The sequence below is a fragment of the Phascolarctos cinereus genome, unplaced genomic scaffold, assembly GCF_003287225.1.
Source record: "Phascolarctos cinereus isolate Bilbo 61053 unplaced genomic scaffold, phaCin_HiC Scaffold_7;HRSCAF=346, whole genome shotgun sequence".
NCBI lineage: Eukaryota > Metazoa > Chordata > Mammalia > Diprotodontia > Phascolarctidae > Phascolarctos > Phascolarctos cinereus.
In genome coordinates this window covers 40,160,676-40,183,113 of record NW_027556180.1, presented here as the reverse complement: position 1 = coordinate 40,183,113, position 22,438 = coordinate 40,160,676, and the positions used below count along the sequence as shown (strand labels likewise).

The 22,438-nt window shown below is 36.7% G+C and overlaps 1 protein-coding gene across 1 annotated transcript in view; it reads left to right on the top strand.

The window, feature by feature from the left end:
• Positions 1-22,438, top strand: part of GNB4 (G protein subunit beta 4) — a 55,696-nt gene that overhangs the window by 24,595 nt on the left and 8,663 nt on the right. Inside the window, exons 2-8 of the mRNA XM_020980746.2 lie at positions 915-1,026; positions 10,713-10,751; positions 12,510-12,616; positions 13,139-13,202; positions 14,811-14,973; positions 15,829-15,895; positions 15,989-16,190. Of these exons, the coding sequence (XP_020836405.1) occupies positions 970-1,026; positions 10,713-10,751; positions 12,510-12,616; positions 13,139-13,202; positions 14,811-14,973; positions 15,829-15,895; positions 15,989-16,190 (699 nt within the window). The 5' untranslated portion in view covers positions 915-969. The remainder of the gene's footprint in view (positions 1-914; positions 1,027-10,712; positions 10,752-12,509; positions 12,617-13,138; positions 13,203-14,810; positions 14,974-15,828; positions 15,896-15,988; positions 16,191-22,438) is intronic.

The following is a 22,438-nucleotide window of genomic DNA, read 5'->3' as shown; positions in this document are numbered from 1 at the left end:
ACTGTGGCTGTCCTCTAGGCCTTGGAGCTCTCCTTCATCTCTGCCTCCTGGTTTCCCAGGCTTCCTTCAAATCTTAAGTCCCACCTTCTGTAATGTCTTTTCTCATTCCGCTTAATGGGAGCAACCTCTGTCTTTTGATTATTTCCAGTTTATCCTGTACATAGCTTATTTGTTCATAGTTATTTGCATGTTGACTCCCCCACTGGACTGTAAGCTCTTTGAGAGCAGATATTATCTTTTGCCTTTCTTTTTATTCTCAGCACTTTGCACAGTGCCTAGCATGTAGGATGCCCTCAATAAAAGCTTGGTTAACTGATTCACTGTGATGTATTCCATGGGGCCAGGGGACACTTCTTTAATAGAAGCATCCAAATGTCTGTCATTAGGCCAATTTTTTGTTCCTAGTGCTTTGTATATAGGAGAACACACGATAATTATTTGTTGATTGACTTGTCACTTATAGCTCATTCCTGTTTGAGATACTTGTCAAGCAGGTAAATTTTAGAAAGCGGTCTTTGGCTTTTCCATTATGATTTTTGTGTATAGTTTGTTGTTAAAACTTGCTGTTTCTTCTTAAATTATTCATACTTACCCCCTTCACTCCTAAAACCAAATCACTAATCCTTTTCTTGCCTTCAAGATGATTTAAATTTATTTCTTACTGACTCCTTTCTAGTTGTACTATTCACCTGTCCTCAGTGCTGAATACTTTAGCTAAAAAGTTTTTTTCCCCTCTCCACTTATCACTTTGATTACATTCCTTTTTAAAAGACTAAGGTATTAAATGGGTTTGTATGTAATATATAACTGTATTCCAGTCATAGCTATCTTAGTTAAATTTCATAATGAAATGCAAAGAGTTGCATATGCAAATTTAAAAAGATTAATAGGAAAATAAATCTCTTTTTTGACAGTCATCTTCAGCAGTACTGTCTGTTACTAAGCTCAAGGCAAACACAGGCTTGGAGGATGAGTGAGCTGGAGCAGTTACGGCAGGAAGCAGAGCAGCTTCGGGGTCAGATCAAGGTAAGACCTGATGCTTCACTTGTCTTGATGCTTTAGCTCTGCTTAACACTTTTCCTTAATTAAAAAAAAAATTCGAGTGCAAATCATTGTACTTCAATTTAACCAATTAAGTTCACTTAGAACAGTTCCAGGCACAGACTGTGCATCTTCTCAGGCAGTGCCACAGGACAACGGGTTGAGCAGAGTCACAGCCCACGTCAGACCCCTCCTAATGTGTGACCTCAAGCGAGTTGTCTGATCTGTGTCTGCCTTAGTTTCCTCATCAAGAAAATGGGTATAATAGTAGCACCTGCCTACCTTCCATTTACTCTCTATGTACATTGTGTATATACTTGTTGTTTCCATCTTGTCTCCCTCATTAGGATGCAAGCTGCTTGAAAGCAGGAATTTTTTTTTTTGCCTTTATTTGAATCCCTAACACTTCGCACACTTGTTAGCACATGATAGGGGCTTAATAAATGCTTGTTGATGGGGCAGCTAGATGGCTGCAGTGGATAGAGTGCCGAGACTGTAGTTAGGAAGATTCCTCTTTGTGAGTTTAAATCAGTCCTCAGACATTTACTAGCTGTGTGACCCTGGGCCAATCACTTAACCCTATTTGCCTCAGTTTCCTCATCTGTAAAATAAGCTGGAGAAGGAAATGGCAAACCACTCCAGCTTCTCTGCCAAGAAAACTGCAAATGGGGTCGTGAAGAGTCGCACATAAATGCTTGATGATTGACTGACTACTCTGGGCTTGAGGCCCAACAAAAAACTTGAAGCAAACCTGTTAAAGTGTTATTTTGATTCTGTAAGAAACCCTTTCACATTCATCATCTTAACATAAGCCTCATCAAATGTCTGAGCCTCAAAGGACATACTTAAGTAGGCACACAAGTGATTTTTAAGAGTTAAGGAATGATCTTGGAGAAAAGTGGTCGTCATCTGAAGTCACTAGTCAGCTTTCACCTGTGAATATTAGTGAGATTGCTATGGCACCTTTGGAAGCCTTAGATGTGTATAAGGGACAATGAATGCCATTCTCCTCCCATCCGACAAAATGCTACACACCTTCCCATATCAAAAGAACAGAGAACCTTCTCCACCCTCTGTTGGCAGCTTGGCCTGTCATTCTGTGACAGTGTTAGGAGGACAGATTCGTTACATTAACTCAAAATCAGCACAGTGAAATCCTGGCCAGGGAGCTCACCAGCAGCTGGCAGAATTCCCTTGGCTATCAACAACACTTGTGACATACTGTTCTATTCCTTTTTGAAATGGTATGCTTGACGTTGTTCATTTATGTTGAGGGAAAAAGATGCCAAGGAAAAAAACATTCATTTAGAGTGCCTTCTATAAAAATTTTAAAGAGTGCTCCTCTACACAAAGCCAGGGGTCCTCACCAGAGGTCGAGTTCAGAAAGCTCTTGACTGCTCCGCTTCTTCAGTAGTCACTAAATGGGTAAAAGAGACTTTGGGATTTTCATTGGCTATAAATTCTTGTTAGTCAGCATTTTGCTTTGACTTCCAGAAAAGTTAGTGTCATCCTTTACTTATTAAGAGAAGCATTGTGTCTTGAATACTGATCATTTGAGTACTACATTTGGAATGTTGTCTTCAGCACTGAGACCTCTGTGTGACTTGTAAAGCCCTTCACAAACTGGCTACAGCCTGTCTTTTCAGCCTTGTCATACATTATTTCCCTTCTTGCACTCTGTGTTCCAGGCAGTCTGGCCTTCCTATACAACATATAGGGCTTTCCATCTTCTGTTTCCATGCCTGTAGCCATTGACCAGTCCCCCATGCCTGACATGCACTTTCTGTTTATCTCTACCCTTAAGATCTCTAGTTTCCTTCAAAGTTTAGCTACAAGAGGCCTTTCTGAATCCCCTCAGCTGTTAGTACTTCTCCCTCAAAATTGCCTTGTTTTTATTTTGTAAATACTTACATGTTATTTCGCCGACTGAATTTAGCTCCTTGAGGACGGAGGCTGTTTGTATTTCCCTCTTTGTTATCACCAGCGCCTAACATTTTAGGGGGAAAGGGAACTAGATATGATTTCATTGACTTAGGGAACTCCTGGTGAGGGAGTTCCCTCTACCAGTTCGGGGTCTCTGTCACTCATTATCTTTGAGAGCTGCCTGGAGCACTGAAAGGTTAAGTGACTGCCACAGTCATGAGGCAAGTATGGGGCAGAGAGGGAATTTGAACTTGAGTCTTCATGACTTTGAGGCCAGCTCTCTGTCCACTGTGTCATGCTGCTCCTCACTTCCAACACAGAGATGCATAATAATGTGTATATTGGGTCCTACATTTTAAGAAGAGTATCAGCAAATTCATCTGTTCAGTGATGGGTAGCTAAGATGATAAAAGGACTCAAAACTGTATCATGAGGAACAGTCGAAGAAATGAGGGGTGGTTAGAATGGAGAGCATATGCTATCTTCAGATGGTTAGAGAATTTTTTGAAATAACCAATACAATAGATAAACCATTACCTGTTTTTAAAGAAGAAAGAGGAAAACCAAATTAAAATATCAAGAATGGAAAAGGAGAATTTATAACAAATGAAGAAGAAATAAAGGATGTTATTAGAAACCATTTTGCCATATCATATACCAATTAAGCTGGCAACTAGGAAATGGATGAATGGTTACAAAAATATAAAATAGCCAGGTTTATATAACAAGAAATAAGGAATGTACATATAAATAGCCCCAGTGTCAGAAAAGTTTTAAATAAACTGCCAAAGGAAAAACTTTGGGTCCAAATACAGTGACAAACAAATTCTGTCAAATGTTCAAAGAATAATTAATTGTAGTATTTTACAGACGGTTTGCAAATAGTCTGGATACCTAAACCAAGGAGAATCAAACTGGAGAAAGAATACTATACATCAAGATCCTCAGTAATCATTGATGCAAAAATTTTAAATAAAATGTTATCAATGAGCCTTCAGCAACATATCACAAAGATTAAACCGTGATTGGTCAGATAGGATTTATACCAGAGATATAGGGTTGCTATAAAATTGTTGTTCAGTTATAGCCAACCCTTTGTGACCCCATTTCAGGTTTTGTTGGCCATAGTTTGCCATTTCCTTATCCAGCTCATTTTACTGATGAGGAAACTCAGATAAACAAGTTCTTGCCCAAGGTCTAAGGCCATATTTGAACTGAGGAAGATGAGTCTGCCTGACTTCAGACCTGGTACTCTATCCACTATACCACTTAGTTGTATAAAATTAGGAAAGACTTTTGGCAAAGCACAATACCCATTTGTTTAAAATTATCACTTTTTTTCATATGATAGGGTATAAAGAACTAAAAATAATTGAAATGAGTAATAACTTCAGCAAAGTTTAGGCTCTAAAATACATCTGAATAATAATGAAATTCATCTTGAAGAATAAAAGGTCAAAAATCTCAGGGGACATAATGAAAAACAAAGTGGGAAGGAAGGGAGCACCTCAGAGTGGCAGCTCTCAAAACTGTATGACAGCAGGGGAGCAGCTAGTTGGTGCAGTGGATAGAGCCCTGGTCCTGGAGTCAGGAGGCACTGTTCAAATCCAGCCTCAGGTGCTTGACGCTTACAAGCTGTGTGACCTGGGCAAGTCACTTAACCCTGATTGCTTCACCAAAAAAGCAAAAAAAAAAAGAAAAGAAAACAGAAACACAGGAGGACAAGGTCCTATTTGTACAAAAATATTTATAGAAGCTTTTTTTGTAGTAGAAAATTACTGGAAACTAAGGAGTACCCATCATCTGAGGAATGGCTGAACAAATTATGGTATATGAATGTAATAGAATACAATTGTACTGTAAAGAATGAAGGAGGAGATGGTTTAAGAAAAACCTAGGAAGACTTGAATGAATTGATGCAATATGAAGGGAGCAAAACCAGGAAAGTTTGTCTTATAGCATCGGTATTGTAAAAATGAGTAATTCTGAAAGACTTAACTCTGATCAACACATTGATCAAAATGATTCCAGAGGACTAACGATGAATCCTGCCCACCTCTTGACAGAGAAGTGATAGACAAATGTGCAGAATAAGACATATTTTGGGACATGGCCAGTATGATAATTTATATTGGAGTTTGTTTTGCTTATATGTTTCAAGAGGTTTTTTTTTGTTTTGTTTTTTTCCCAGTGGGAGAGGAAAGTAGGAGAGAGAAAAGCTTAATAATTGATAAAAGAGGGAGGAGGAAGAGAGCATGGATAACTTTAGAAAATGAGATTTCTGGGGCAGCTAGATGGCACAGTGAATAAAGCTCTGGCCTTGGAGTCAAGAGGACCTGAGTTCAAATGTGACCTCAGACACTTGACACTTAATTAGCTGTGTGACCCTGGGCAAGTCACTTAACCCTGATTGCCTCACACTAAAAAAAAAAAAAAAGAAAATGAGACTCTTTCAATTGAATGATTTCAGGTTAGAAGCCAGAAGGAAGAGGATTTAGAAGAAAGTGAGAGGAGAGCAAGTAAAGGCACCTAGTGTAGATAAATTCTTTTGAGTTTAGCCATGAAAGGAAATAGAGATACAGGATGATAACTTAATGGGATAGTTGGATCAAGTAAAGGTATTTTTTAAGGATGAGGGATACATGGCCATGTTTGTAGGCAGCATAGAAGCAGTCAATAGATAGGGAGATTTAATTTTTCAGAGTTATGACACTAGATGGGTCTGCCTTGGCAAAGGGAAAGGCCACCTCTTTGGGTAAGACAAAGATGAAGGAGGAAAACGTAGGGGAAGCTATATATGAGTGATGTGACGAGGTTGGGGAAGGAGTACCATGTGAGACTTGAGGAAAGAAAAAAAAGTTTGGTATAGTCACTGGTGAGTCAGATAGTGAATTGATTAAAGAGGTGTAAGAAGTTTGTTTTGCCACAGGGAGGGCCCAGTTGAGATTATGTATTATAAATTTTAGTGGACTCAGCCTATTTTTTCCAGCCTCATTTTTTCAGCACCATGTCACCAGGAGGAAGGTCCCCAGATCTTTTTCAGATGAATGGCTGCCTAACTTTGCCACATCCATCTTTTCAAGTTGGTGTGTTTGGAACCCAAATGTAGGACTTCACATTTTTGTCTGTTATATTCCATCTTACTATATTTGACTCTGCCTTCCAGTGTGTTAACTGTCAGTCTTGGGTTTGTACCATCTGCACATTTAACAAGTATGCCCTTTCATTGCTTTTGTTTACTTTATTGTGATCATTATATAAATTGCTCTGAATTCATCATATTTGTTTTTTCTTATGAAACAATAATATTCAATTCCATTTATTGCCACAATTTGTTAAATCATTCCTCAATTGATGGGTACTCATTTGTCATATCTTTGCTGTCAGAGAAAGTGTTGTTCCCTTCTGAGCAATGCAAGGATCTAAGATACCTCCAAATGTCTCATGATGGAAAATGCTATCCACATCCAAAGAAAGAGCTATGGAGTTTGAATGCAGATTGAAGCATACTATTTGCTCTTTTCTTTCTTCTTCTTCTTTCTTTTTTGTTTTGTTTCTTCTTTCTTGTGGTTCCTTTTGTTGGTTCTAATTCTTCCTTACAACCTGACTAATGCGAAGATATGTTTAATAGAAATGTATATGTATAGCCTATATCAGATTGCACACTGTCTTGGGAAAGGAGGTGGGGAGGGAAGGGGAGAGAAATTTAAAACTAAAAAGCCTACGGAAATGATTGTTGATAAATCAAAATAAATTAATTAAGAAACAAACAAAAAAAGAAAAGAAAATGTGTTATAAAATGGTGTGTGTGTGCATATATACATATATATAAAACTTAATTATTGAGAAGTGATAGGATCATCAAATTAGATCTGGAAGAGACCTTAGAGGCCATCAAGTTCAGTTCCTTCATTTTACATATGAAGAAACTGAGGCTGAGTGATTTGTCCAGGGTCATACAGCATGTAAATATCTGGAATAGGATTTGATCTCAAGTATTCCTGACTCCCCGAGTACAGCACTCTATCCTCTGTACAGCCTAGCCATGTTGGCTTATTGTGATTGATACTTCCTAGTTGCTTACTAACTGTCCCTTTTAATAATATGTTACATAATTTGCTAGGAATTAAAGCCTAGCTTACTGAACTAGACTCTAGTCTCTACTTTCTTTTTTTTAAACTGTAATGATTGCCCTTCTCCAGATCTCTGGCACCTCTCCTGTTCTCCCTGTCTTTTTTTTTTTTTCAGAAAAAGAAAAAACTCGGAGCATCTAGGTGGCACGGTAGAGGCCTGGCCCTGAAGTCGGGAGGACCTGAGTTCAAATCTGGCTTCAGACACTTGCCATTTTTTAGCTGTGTGATCCTGGGCAAGTCACTTAACCCCATTGCCTAGCCAAAAACAAACAAACAAACAAATAAAAAACAACAACAAAAACAAAAAAACCCCTCCAACTTTTATTAAAAGTTATGAAAAGCTTTGCTTTATGTTACTGTCATTTCCCAATAACTCTTCTTCACTCCACCCCCTAGGCCTTTTTTGTAACAAAAACACTCAAGCAAAGCAAATTTATCACACTGGCCATGTCTGAAAAATGTATGTCTTTTTTTTTTTAAGCACCTATAGTCTTCCACCTTTCTGGTCAAAAAGCTGGAAACATACACATCAGTCCTCTTAGGTCACAACTGGGCACTGCAGAGGTCAGAGTTCTAAAGTCTTTCAGTGTTGGTTTTATTTACATTATTGGGATCATCATGTAAATTATTCTATTCTCTTTACTTTACTAATGTTCGTGCAAGTAGCCAGGTTTGGTTTTTTTTCTGAATTCTTCATATTTTCCATTTCTTAATAGTGAAATTCTGTTCTGGTATATTTTTGTATACCATCATTTGTTTAACCATTCCCCCAGTTAATGGCTACTAATTGTCCTTGAAGTGCTTTGCTACCACAAAAAGTACTGCTGAAAATATTTTTGTCCGTATAGGACCTTTCTCTCCGCTTTTGAATTTCTTGAGGTGTTATGTCTGCCTGTGGTATTACTAGATCAAAGGGTATTTATAACTAAGTGACCTTTTTTTTGGAGGCAATCCAGGTTAAGTGATTTGCCCAGGGTCATACAGCTAATAAGTGCCTGAGGTCACATTTGAACTCAGGTCCTCCTGATTCCAGGGCCTGTGCTCTATCTACTTGGTCACCTAGCTGTTCCTTAAAAGTGACTTTTTTAAAAACATAATTCCAGGTTGTTTTCCAGAGTGGTGGGACATGTTGATAGAACTACCATCAGTGCATTAATTAGTGTGTATTTGTCTTCGTGTAACTTCTGCATCATTTCATTTTCATCTTCTGTCTTTTTTGATGGTCCAATGGATGTGAGGTCACAGGATTGTAGTATCATAGCTTTAGAACTGGAGAGGACTTTAGAGGTGAAATGACTTACATAAAAAGCAATCATAATGTGAACTTAGGTCCTTATACTTTGAATTAGAGCTATTTTCACTTTGTTATGCTAGAAAAACCTCAGAGTTGTTTTAATTGCATTTCTTTTATTAATTTGGCATATTCTTTCCTTGGATCACTTTTTTTTTGTTTTTTTGGTTAGGCAGTTGGAGTTAAGTGACTTGCCCAGGGTCACACGGCTAGTGAGTGTTATGTGTCTGAGGTCGGATTTGAACTCAGGTCATCCTGACTCCAGGGCCGGTGCTCTATCCACTGTGCCATCTAGCTGCCCCGCTTGCATTTCTTCTTTCAAAAATTGCCTGTATTATATATCCTTTGACTATTTACATATTAGGGAGTGAGTGTTGTTCTTATTTATCTTAGATAATAAACTTTGAAGTATTTACTGCAAAGATTCACCCTCCTACTCTCAATTAACTGTTACTTCTAATTCTGAGCTGCATTAAAAAAATTTTTTTTTATTCTAACTTCAGAACATTTCTACCCAGAGCAGAACATAGAAAGACAGTTCTGTATGAAACTGAATTTCCCTTTCACACCACCTCATTTTTTAAAAAAATGTATATCTTTCACATTACTTTCAAAACAGCCTTTCTTGTCTGTTTCCTTCTCAACTTCCTTCTTTTCTCATCTGTACATTTAAAAAATATTACAATAGCCCTCTTCTTTTTTTTTTGGCATTACTATTACTAGTTTATCCCTACCCTCCAAGTAAAACCTGAGGGAAAAATAGCCTGGGGTGGGAGAAGGAGAACATGTAAAATAAGCAAAATCAAGCTAAATGGATTCACAGAATGGCCATCCCCAGAAATGTATCTCTTTGTACCTGGAATCTATCCTCTCTCTGTCAGGAGGTGGAAACAGGTTTCATCCGAGGTCCTCTGGTGACATGGTTGGTCATTACATTTATTGGAGTTCTTGAGTCTTGCAAGGTTGCTTTACTTTACAGTGTTGCTCTCATTGTATAAATTGTTCTGCTCATTTCACTGTGAATCAGTTTATGCTACCTAGGATTCACTAAATATCTCCTTTGTCATTTTACAGTATAATAATATTCCATTACATTCTTATACTTTGTGTAGCCATTCCTCAACCAAGTCTAAGATACCCTCTTAGAAGCTAGTTCTTTTCTTTTTTCCTTAGTACCCCCTTCAAGATCAGGAAGTTATTTTGCTTGTGACTCTTCCCTTCCCAGTATCTTCCTCTGTCTTAACCCCTGCCTCCCCATCTTCACTGGTTTCCCTGTTGCCTTTCATGTATTTCTACACTAGCTGTGTGGGTTTATTTAGATAGGAGAGTAGTTCATCTGATGCCCATTCCCTTTTATTCTTTCCTTTATATTTGTATCCTTTTCTTCTAACATAACCTGATTATGAGAAATAGCAAGTTTTACCCCTTTCTCCCTTGTTTTGACACTAGTATATTCCTCTTCCTACCTTTCCTTTTTAAAACCCTCAAGAACAGAACCAGTTCATCCCCAGGACCTCTGAGTCTTTGTTTACAGTTAGTATGGAGTTAGAGTTACAATAATTGTTTTTATCTCTTTTGGTATTTTTTTTTTGATCCATTCGGCTTTACATGCTGAATTGAGGATTTGTGCTAGGGCAGGCTTTGTACCTTACTGCACTTTTGAGTAGGGTTGTTGGCCCTGAGTGGTCCTGACCTGAATCCTTGTGCTGACTTCTGTTTACCAGGATTAGGCTCCCTTGGATCTTTGAGGTTCAGAGAACTACGTCTTCCAGGCTCTCTCTGGGCCTCGGAGCCACTGGGCCTAGGGAGTCCTTGTCTAAGTGCTGTGGCAGCTGGTCTCTGCTCCTGGGGCTTCCAAAACCCCCATGTTAGAGGTTTCTGACCACCCTGAGGCTTTGTGATATCATTGTATGGAGCCAAGTGGCTTTACAAAGTGTGAAAACAGAAAGTTATTTTCTTGACGTTTAAAATTATCTCAATATTTGTAAAGGATATTTATGAGAACCTTTTTTCTTTGACGTTTGAACTGCTCAGCAATCTGAACTGCTTCTAGGAAGAAGCAAATAGAAGAGTTCTCAGTACAGTAATCCACATTGAGGCTCATCAGTGAGAATAACCCTGAGTACCAGGTACTTATTGAGGACCATTTGCTTAAGTTTCACGAAAAACAAGTTAAGAACAATCTCTTATTTTTGTTCATGGTTGACCAAAAGTATTATAGAAATTATAAATTTTAATTCTGTTCAGTAAAATTGATCTTTTTCAAAACAATTAAAAATGTGGTCTAAATTCATTTTAAATATGTGTTTTTCTCTTTCCTTTAGGATGCTAGGAAAGCATGTGGTGACACAACACTCAGTCAGGTAAAATGTTATTTCTTAATATTCCATTAATTATGTGTGACAAGTTTGCATTGAAAGAAAAAAGCCATCCTCACTTTAAATAGCACATAAAAGTCAAATTGCATGCTTGCTAAAGGACTAATAGATGCTACATAAAGTTATAGAAAATGTAAATGCAATAAAGGCATACTCTGCCTAACATCCTTAATTGTTTCAGAGAAATAGGATGTGAAATGCAATGATATTATAAGGGGCTCAGAGAGATGCTGCTGCTGCTGCTGCTGGGCATGAAATGTGGCTCTGAAGTGCAAGGCAATGTGGTGTAGTGGAAAGAGCCCTAGAAGTGAAGTCAGAACCCCTAGGTTGTCAATCTTCATCTCTCTGGGCCTCATTTTATTTACATGTAAACTGAGGTAGTTAGATTACACTAGGGGCAGTTGACCTGCTAATCAGCCCCACAGGGATCTGTGGGTAGATTTCATGGTGTTGGTGGACTTGCTGTGTGTGTGTGTGTGTGTGTGTGTGTGTGTGTGTGTGTGTGTGTGTGTGTGGAGGGGGAGGCTGGTTACATCTTTTCACTAACCTCTAACTGAAATTTAGTATACTTTTCAATTATTAAATGAAGAAGATAACAAAAGATTATTTTGCAGAGGGATCCAAAAGCTTAATCATGTGGGGTCCATGACACAAAAATGGTGAACCCTGGACTAGATGATTTCTTTTTAGGTTTATTAAAACTCCAGTGACATTATAAGATTCTGCCGTTCAGTTTACACCTTCAGTGAACAGAGCAATGGCTTCAGAGAAGGCATCAGTTATTACAATAAGGTTTGATAGTGATATATTAAAGATGGTAGTATTAAATTTTAAAGTGGGTAATGTTAATGTAGGATATGACCATATAGATCTCTCTTCAAGTAGTTCTATATTCCTTTTAGAGACCTGGTGTGTTAGGTTTGTGATTTCCTTTGCATAAAGTGTTAAAGCTTTGACAGAACCTCATCTGTAAAATCATGAGGATGGATAAAATGATGAACTTTTAAGGTTCTTTCTAATCCTAAGCACCTATTATTTTGTTGATATTAAAATATTTTCTTGGTAAGACAACAAAATTATTCTTTTAGGCCATTTTCTGACACTTTAGTGAAAAAAGGTTATGATTGGTTGTTTATAAAGCTTTATAACATTGGCATTATATTATGGACTATAATTCTGTGTGAAACCTGGTTTTATCCTCTGATCACCTACTTCTAAATTTTTGTGATGATTCAAGATTAAGATTTGTGAGTATTAATTTAGGTTAATATTCTACAAAAGAAGTTGAATCAATCACAGTTTATCATGTTTTTGAGTAGAAACAATATAGTGCAATGTACTGAGTGTTGTATTGGTCATTATTAACTGCCAGTAACTAGCTCTATGACCTTGGCTCAGTGAGTTACACCTTCTGTGCTTTATTTCTAAAATGAATGGTCTGGACCAGAAGATCTCAAAATCAATTCCAGCTTTTAAAAAATTTCTGCGATCTTTCTTTGGATATGGTTGATAGAACTCTTCTCTGCAGAATAATTTCCCATAGAGTCTATACAATACAGTTGTGGGATTAAGGTATTTAAGTATTCCTGATTTAATTTGAGTTCAAACTATCTTTTTAAAATCTTTGTTATAAGGGACAGCTTGCTGGGTGGGGAGAAAAGAGGGATATATTTGGAAAAGTTTGTTGTTAGCACTTAGAATTACTTTTAAGATAATAATAATTTTCTTTTTTTCTTTCTCAAGATGACAACAAGTCTGGATTCTGTGGGAAGAATCCAGATGCGAACGAGGCGTACACTTCGGGGTCACTTAGCTAAGATTTATGCCATGCACTGGGGATATGACTCAAGGTTTGTACACGTGCAGTTTTCAATGTTACTGACAGAATGAAGTTGAGAATAATTGTTCTGTTTTCTTTTTAATAATAAAAATTTGAATATATTAAAGTGGTGTTTAGACCAGTTGGAAGATAACATGTACACTGTGCAAATTAATTTCCCCTTCCCTGAAAATCTTCATTGATGTTTTGAAAAGCTTTCGCTAATCTAGTAAACTTAATTCTTAACAAATTACATTATTTTAATTATATCTATGCACTGGCAGGGTTTTTTGGTTTTCAGAAATTTATAGCCACCATTACCATAAAGTTAAAAAGAATAAAACAAGGTATTAATTAGATGTCATTCTTATTTTGTGGTATGTATGTAAGATTTTTAGGCTTGCCCTTTTACCTACAATTTGTATCAAATTTATTTTTCACTAGAAAAAAGAATAGCCTATTTTTTGAATAGTCCTTCATATTAACATATGCTATGTAACTAATGTGAAACTTTTCCCTAAATGTTTGTATTATATGTATTGGTTTCTTTTAGGCTACTAGTCAGTGCTTCCCAAGATGGAAAACTAATCATTTGGGATAGCTACACCACAAATAAGGTACGGTTGCTTCTCCAGGTCCTTTTGTTTTGTTCTTGGGTTTGATTTGCTTTCTACTAATTGTTTCTTCCATTTTACTTTTCTGCTTTAAATATGATTTTAATTTGCTTCTAATGAATTTAATTTACTTCTAAGAGCAATTTGGAATGTTAATTCATATACTCCTTAAGATTTGGCTTAAATTTGTGAATGTTTTGCCTCTTCTTTTCTTCTGAAATCGTGGAAATTATTTCAACATAAGTACTTTTGTGAATGATGTTCAGATTTCAAATTTAAACTTAGGAATAGTCCATTTAATATAAAATTTAGCTTTTTAAAGGCCCTTCCAATAGTTTGACAACCCTGATTTTCTTGATTTTGTTTTATCCGGGTTTTACTTTACAAATAAATTTGTAGGCATATTTTGACATCTCTATCTAAATTTGAGGCTTTAACCTTGATATGGAAAACATTGATTTTTTAAATATCAAGTACAGTTATATAACTAGTGTTCTTTGAGAATAGCTTTCAAGATACCATGTTATGGCAGAACTTCTTTATAGAGGTTTAGATTGACTTTGGAAAATGCACAAGTCTGAAATCCTAGAAAATGAACTTCATTCTGGACATCCCGTGGAGAGGCAAATGACTCCTCCTTGGTTTCACTCCAGCCTCAGAAGGAAGTGGCCTGCACTTGCGGGCTAACTTGCAAACGTCTGATGTGGAGTCTTCTCAGGGTCAAGATGTAGATATTATAGTAATTATATGTATTAAATAGCTGTAGCCAGTATAAGGGTGTAACACTCATAACACCAAGATTCATGGATTTGAACCCCCCTATGGCTCAGTTAGAATCATATTGTTTCAGCACCAGTCAGCGTCTTGCATGTTACTTCGTGTTTGGGCACAAGGATAGATTAACATAAATCTGTAGCTGTGGCTAATGAGGAGTAGCATCATTTTTTTTAACATTTAAAGGATTATTATTATTAAGATTATATGAAACTAATAGCTATAGAATATTTCCTTTCCCTATTGCCTAGTGTTGTGGCTGAGGGAATAATTACTTTCCTTCTATATAATATTTCTTTCATCTAAGACCCTATGCATGCTTTGTTCTTTATTCTTTAAATGGTCTAGTTTTGTTTTGACTTTTAGTTCTTAAAGAACAAGTCAAAATTTTACACTTGCTATTTCTAAAATACCACCGCTAGGGTTTTGCAAGTGCACACACACACACACACACACACACACCCTGATGATTTTCCTAGAGAAATAGCTTTATTTTATTGCATTTTTAAGTGTTTATGTTGGTACTCAATTTTCTAGCAAACTTTGCAGGCTTTATTTAAAATGTTGTAGAGGGTCATCTAAGTAGAGGGAAAAATGGGAGCCTTGTTTCAAAAAAGCTTTGATCATGAGAAAATAATAACAATTTAAAGTGGCTGCTTTTCTTTCTTTTTTGTTCATTTTTCCTTCAAATATTTTCACTTTAGCAGTTTGAGTCTTCAGTTATATTTAATTTGATATTAATAATATTTGCTTAAGAGTCGAGCAGATCTGAAAACAATGATTACTGTACTTAAAAAATAAATGTTTTATCGGTGCTTTGATATATCTGTTCTCAAGATGCATGCCATTCCTTTGAGATCCTCCTGGGTGATGACCTGTGCTTACGCTCCCTCTGGGAATTATGTTGCTTGTGGTGGTTTGGACAACATCTGTTCCATCTACAACCTAAAAACCAGAGAAGGCAATGTGAGAGTGAGCCGGGAATTGCCAGGCCACACAGGTAAGCTGCATGCATTATACCTATGCTTGTCCAGTGTGACCCTTTTCCTGGCCCTGGGCCTCTTTTCTAATTGTTTGTGAGCTGTCGTATAGCCAGCAGTTAAATGGCACAGTGGATAGTATTGGGCCTGAAGTTAGAAAGATTCATCTTCTTGAGTTCAACAAACTAGCTGTGTGATCTCAGGCAAATCACTTAACCTTGTTTGCCTCAGTCCATCATCTTTAAAAAGAACTGGAGAAGGAAATGGCAAACCACTCCAGTGTCTGCCAAGAAAACCCCAAATGGGGTCACAAAGAGTCAGCCACGACTGAAAATGACTGAACTGCTATAGTGAGCACAGGTGTGAGCAAAATTTGGGCTTACCTGGCAGCAGCATTAGTGCTAACTGGGTGAGGAAGCAGAAATTGTTTTGAATTGTGGGAACCTTTAGCTTTCTGACAATTGGAAAAATAGAACCTTTGGTGTTCAAATTTGATTTCTCAATTTTCTGCTGTCATGTAGCACTTTCAGGCCATTAGCAACTGTGTACAGTTACTAAATCAGAAATTCATAGTGGTTATCCAAATTAAGGATTCTTTGTAATGAGATAGGTGCTTGTTAACTTGGTTCTAATTTTCAATAGGAGTACTATAATATAATGATATAAATAATTTTTGGTTAGCAATATTTACTAGGTATATTTAACCATCTTTATTCATTTGCAAACGGTATAGATTTTCCAGATACTTCGATATTAAAAGAATGTTTACCATTGAACACTGTTGTAGCAGGCTGTAACCCTTTTGTATTTGTTACCATTGTATGTGCACTCAACTTCTGAATGAATGATGACATTTTCAACTTTGCATATTGCAGGCTACTTGTCCTGCTGCCGTTTCTTAGATGACAACCAAATTGTTACAAGTTCAGGAGATACAACCTGGTAAGTCTATGTAAGAAGAAAACTGATTGACAAAGAAAAAGTATACATTTAAAGATGGATAATGTGTAGGTATTTTCATTTGTTTTTCTACAGTGCTTTATGGGACATTGAAACTGGCCAACAGACCACCACATTCACTGGACATACTGGAGATGTGATGAGTCTCTCTCTAAGTCCTGACATGAAAACTTTCGTTTCTGGTGCTTGCGATGCCTCTTCTAAACTCTGGGATATCCGAGATGGAATGTGTAGGCAGTCTTTCATTGGGCATGTGTCAGATATTAATGCTGTCTGTGTAAGTGAATGGTATCACTACATACAGAGAATTTACCATCCTGTGTCTAAATAGTCTTGCATTCTAATTTTCAAAGTCATCTGCTTTAAATTATATTTATAAAATGTTATAATACAGTATTCTTAAGCTCCACGTCCTCAGGGTTGAACCGTGGTTCTTTATCACAGACATTGGCTTATCTGCAGATAAACCACGCTTTTATCTTAAACGGTCTAGTGGAATATATTGGTTTGGAAAAACAAGTGGTCCTTTGCGATGTTTCCCAACTACGTTATTATATGAGAAGAATCAATATTGTCTCTTTGAAACCTGAGAAATAAAGAGGCCAAGCAGAAAGGTATAGAAGGATGCTTCAAAAGCAGGAACACAATAAAAATCCTAAGGGCAAAAAAGTTCCTTTTTATTTAGAAAAGAAAAATCTCAAATAGAAAAAAATTAGCCTAGGTTCAAAATTCCTAGTAATCTAATTGGCCAGGATCGATTAGACGTGTGCTATGCCTATGACTAAGGGAGACCCAAAATCATTCAATTAATTTGGCTAGCAAAATGATCCATTATCAAAGAATCACAGAATTTCACAGTTAGAAATGAACTATTGGGCCATTTAGTCCAGCAAAAAGGAGGCCCATTCCACTGTTAGAATGCTCGCATTTGATATTGTTTCTTTGCATCAAGAATAAATTTGCCTCCCTATAACATTTGAATCAGCTCACCGTTTTACCAATAGTAGTTTATATAGTGTCCCAGTTTTTCCATATCCCTTCCAATGTTTGTCATTTTCCCTTCTATCATTTTAGCCAATCTGATGGGTGAGAGATGATATCACAAAGTTGTTTTAATTTGCATGTCTCTAATCAATAATGATTTAGAGCATTTTTTTCATGTAACTATATATACCGTTGACTTCTTCATCAAAAAACTGCCTGTTCATATCTTTTGACCATTCATTGATTGGGGGAATGACCCATATTCTTATAAATTTGACACAAAGTTCTCTATATATTTGAGATTTAAGACCTTTATCTGAGAAACTGTCTTTAAATCCCCCCCCCCCAATTTTCTGCTTTCCTTCTAATCTTGGCTATGTTGGTTTTATCTGTGCAAAACCTTTTTAATTTAAAGATTATCTATTTTACATCTCACAGTGTTTTCTGTCTCTTGTTTTTTCATAAGTCCTTCTCCTTTCCATAAGTCTGATAGGATAATGTGTAACATGTTCTTCTAGTTTTCTAACGGTATCTCCCTTTGACCCAGCAATAGCACTATTAGATAATTTCTAAAATATTTATAGCAGTTCTCTTTGTGGTGGCAAAAACTGGAAATTGAGGGGATGCCCATCAGTTGGATAATGGCTTGTCTGCCAAGAGAGATAGTTTTATTACCTCATTTGCCCATTCTGATTCCTTCAATTTCTTTTTCTTCTGTTACTGATATTACTAGCATTTCTAATACAATATTGAATAATATTGGTGATAATGGGCATCCTTCTTTCACTTCTCAGCTTATTGGGAAGGCTTCTAGCTTATCGTTATCACAGGTAATGCTTGCTAATAGTTTTAGGTAGATGCTTCTTATCATTTTAAGGAAAAATCCATTTATGCCTGTGCTTTCAAGTGTTTTTAATGGGAGTGAGTGTTGTATTTTGTCAAAAGCTTTTTCTGCATCTATTGATACAATCATATATTTTTTTTATTACTTTTGTTATTGATATGATCAATTACATTAATAGTTTTCCTTATGTTAAACCATCCCTGCATTCTTGGTATAAAACCAACTTGGTCATCATGTATAATCTGTTTGACATATTGTTGTGTAGTATCCTGGCTAATATTTTATTCAAAGTTTTTGTGTCCATATTCATTAATGAAATTGGTCTATAATTTTCTTTTTCTATTTTTGCTCTTCCTAGTTTAGGTATCAGCACCATATTTGTTACATAAAAGTTGTTTGGTACAATTCCTTCTTTGCATATTATTCCACTAGCATGATTTTCAATGGAAAATATTAGAAACTTTCCCAGTAAATATAGAAACAAGAATGCCCATCTTCCCACTATTATTTGACATAGTTTTAAAAATTCTAACAGCAATAAAACAAATTAAAAGACATGAACATGAGCAAAGAGGAGACTGAATTTTTGGTATTTATTAGTGGACACGATGCTTTACTTAGAAAACTTGAGGGTAACTAAAGAAACTGATAGAAATGATTGGTGGTTTTAGTAAAGTAGCAGGATATAAAATAAATTCGCAGAAATTGAGAGCATTTCTATAGAGGTATGATAATAAAAAGAAAGAAACAGAGGAATCTCATTTATACTAACAAAATACATGAAGTATCTGAGAGTTAACCTACCACGACACTCAAAATATATATATATACAATTTTAAAACTCATTAGACATAAAAGATTTGAATAATTGGAGTCATTACTCGTGTTTGGGCCACCTCAATATAATAAAAACTATGACTAAATTAATCAGCTGACTTGATTCTATGCCAGTCAGACCACCAAGGAGCTATTTTACAAAGCTGGACAAAATAATAACACAATTCCTCTGGAAGAATAAAAGGTCGAGAATCTGAAGGGAAATAATGGTAAGACATAGGACTAAAGGAAAGCATAGCACTTCTAGATCTCAAACTATATTGTAAAGCAGTAATCATCCAAACTCTTTTGTTTTAGCTTTTTAAAAAAAGAATAAATCAATTAAACAGTGTAGAAAAACAAAACTAAGAAAAAAACCCAACAGTGTGAGCTGTAGAGACAAGGGTTCTCTGTTCAACAGGGGCTCCTGAGAAAACTGTCCTTAGCTTCTCTTCCAGCACCAGCTCATCCACATTTTTGTATCTGTCATTGTCCTTGCTTCCATCCTCTTTATATTTCAAATCTAAGTTGATGGGTGAGGTTTCTATACATCCACAATCTGTTTCTTCAGATGATGCATGTTTTTTCTCATCATCAGTTATTTCTCTTATATCTTCAGTATTTATTTCATCTTGAGATTTCTCCATTCCTTGTGAGTTGACTTCCCCTGTAGAACTGTACTCTTTGGAAGCCTGCTTCTCTGTCCTCTGAACTATTTGAAATCTGTTCTCACCAAATCCAGGATTTATGTCAGTCTATGTCTAGCTTTCCTTCTCTTCTGTTCACTTCCTTCCTTTTCTTCTCTACAAACCCTAGTCAGCATAATTTGTAGTTTATGATTGTGATGGAACACTATTGTGCCATAAGAAATGACAGGCGAGATGGTTTCAGAAAAACCTGGGGAGGTGATCTATGTGAATTGATGCAGAGTGAAGTGATCAGAACCAGGAGAACATTGTCCACAGTAAAAGCAATGTTGTGTTGATGATCATTTGTGAAAGACTTAGCTACTCTGATCAAGACAATGACCCAGGACGGTTTCCAAAGGACCCAGGATGAAAAATGCTGTTAACTTCAGAGAGAGAGCTGATGAACTCTGAGTACAAAGTGAAGCATACTTTTTAAAAAAAATTTCTCTATGTTTCTTGCTTTTTATTATTGTGGGGGCTTTTTAAAATTTTAGTTTATTTTATGTTTTTGGTAACATGGTTAACATGGACATATGTTTGTGTGGAAAATAAACAGACTACAATAAGTCAGCAAACATTTATTAAGCATTTACTGTTTGCTAGGCACTGTGCTAAGCAATGGGGATTCAAAACCCCCCCCCAGCAAAAACAGTCTCTACTTTCAAGGAGTTCACATTCTAATGGCAGAGACAAGATGCAAATAACTATGTACATACAAACTCTAGGAGGGAGTGCGTACTTGTCTTTAAGTTCCTGTCAGTTCTAACAGAGCAGTCAGCTTGTCCTTGACAAAAATCAGATCTAGGATAGAATTTACACTTATTAGTGTACCTTTTGAAGAAAAAAAAATCTGCTGTTAATGCAAATCAGCAAATGCTCTGCTTTTGGCAGAGATAAGCCAGATGTCTGAATAATAGAAGCCCCCATTGACACTGTGACATCTATGAGATTAAATTTGCCTCCTTGCTTTAGAATTTCTGGTTAATCTTACTTTCCTAAACTGGATTAATGATTTCTTTCTTGGCATTTGTCTACTGTGTCTCCTGAGTGTCTCTACTGCCATTCTTCTACCTTCATTGTACTTGCTGTTTATGATAACTACTCTGGTGATTGTGGGCAGTTTCCCCTGACTCCCTTTTCCTTTCCCTTTCAGTGTAAAACTCTGGATTAGATTTGCAAATACCTGTTTAAAGATTATCTTACTCTTTACTCAGTGATTTTCTTACAACATTCTTATGGAGCAGGGAGGGGAGGTGTCATTCCCATTTTACAGAAGTAGAAACTGAGCCAGAGGGGAGTGTAATGACTAGGCAAATACATTCTTAACCAGACCTTATTAAATATGCTTCATCCCTGGCCAAGTGCCTGTCATTCCTGTTTTTTAACCTGTGGTTCAGAAATCCAGATCTTCATTCTCATTATACTATCTCTTCTTATCTACTATGTATCCATCTTATGTACTCATTACTATCTTCTTACTGTCTCATATGCTCACAAATTGCTTTTTCTTTTCTGAATCCTTTAATGATAGCACTGATAAAATTATCCCTTGTGCTTCTGAGATCTCCAGTTTCTTGCTCAAGCTTTTGTAATCTTTGTCAGTGCTTTCTAGGTTCCATATCAGTATTGTAGAAAAAATAGAAATTCTTTACTGTGAACTTATTTACCCTTTCACTTTATCTCAAAACCCCTTAATATCATCCCCTATTCTTTCCTCCTTTATCTAAAGTAAATGGCTCTTTCCCTCACCAAAGCCCGTCTTCCTATATGCACACTGGATTCTTTCCTCTCTCCCATTTCCTCTACCAGATTGTCTCAGTCACACACACAATACTTAGATTGTGCATAGGGAACACTGAACTTATAAGACTGATCAGATTACCAAGTCAGGGACTGAAATGAGAAAAGTACCTATGACAGAACCTTACTAAACCCTGCCAAGGAACCTGGGATGGATGAAGAGCCAGCAAAGAGTGATCAGAGAGGTAGCAGGGGAACCATGAGACAGCAGAAGTGCCGTGAAAACAAAAAAAGAGCTCTCCTTCAGCCGGTCTGTCTTGAGCTGTCATCGTGCATCTCTAACTTCCTACTTGATATTTCCAACTTAGCATGTTCAGAACAGACGTCATTGTCTTTCCCTCAAAATACGAGCCCTTTTCCAAATTTCTCTATTGTTTATTGTTTCATTAGTTATTCTCTCCTTTGCCATTTGCCACATCTTGCCAGTTCTCTCTTCACATCATCTTCACATCTGACCCCTCCTTACCACTCACAGGGCCACTGCCTTCGTTCTGCTGTCATCACCTCTTGCTTGGAGGATGACAGTGCCCTCCTACTTGGTCTCCCTGCCTTCAGTTTCTCCCCACTGTTCATCCTCCACATAGATGACAAAGGGGTTTTTCCTTAAGCATAGATCTGACTGTTATGCCCCCAATTAATATACTCCAGTGGCTCCCCATTAGCTCCTCTTTTGGCTTTTACAACCCTATACAACCTACCTACCTTTCTATCCTCATTACACATCACTTTACTTCTTGAACTCTATGGTCTAGCCAAATGATCCTTCATGTTACTGTGCCTGGAATGCATTCCTTTCTCCCCTTTGCCACATGGAATCTCTTATTTCCTTCAAGACTTAAGTCAAGTGCTGCCTTCTACATGAAGCCTTTCCTGATCCTTCTAGCTGCTTGTGCCTTCCTTTCTGAAACTGCCTTGTGTTCATCGTGTACTTATTCTGTATATACGTATTTATTTATATGTTTTTTCTCCCAGGAGAATGGAAGCTCCTTGAGTTAAGAGACTTTCATTTTTGTCTCACCACCTAGAAGAGTATCTAGTATATAGTATTGGGCCTTAATGGTCAATTGATTGTCATTTGTACCTGTGTGATAATCATCTGTTTTGACAAGTCTTGGGAGATTCTCTTTTAGGTCTTCAATACATGCCCTGAGAAGCAACAGTCATATCTATTACTGTTTTCTGGTCAACAGATAGCTGCCTCATTACAGCTACAGCTAGGTCCTGATTAGTGTGAATAATGAATCCCATGAAGTGATCATATGTATCTCAATTCCCACTATTCAGAGTTATAATTGTGTAAAATATGGTAACAGGTTCCAGCCCAATGGAAATATGCAATGAAAAAATTTTTTTAAATAAGTTTTTATTTGTTTATTAAGGTCCTTGAACCAA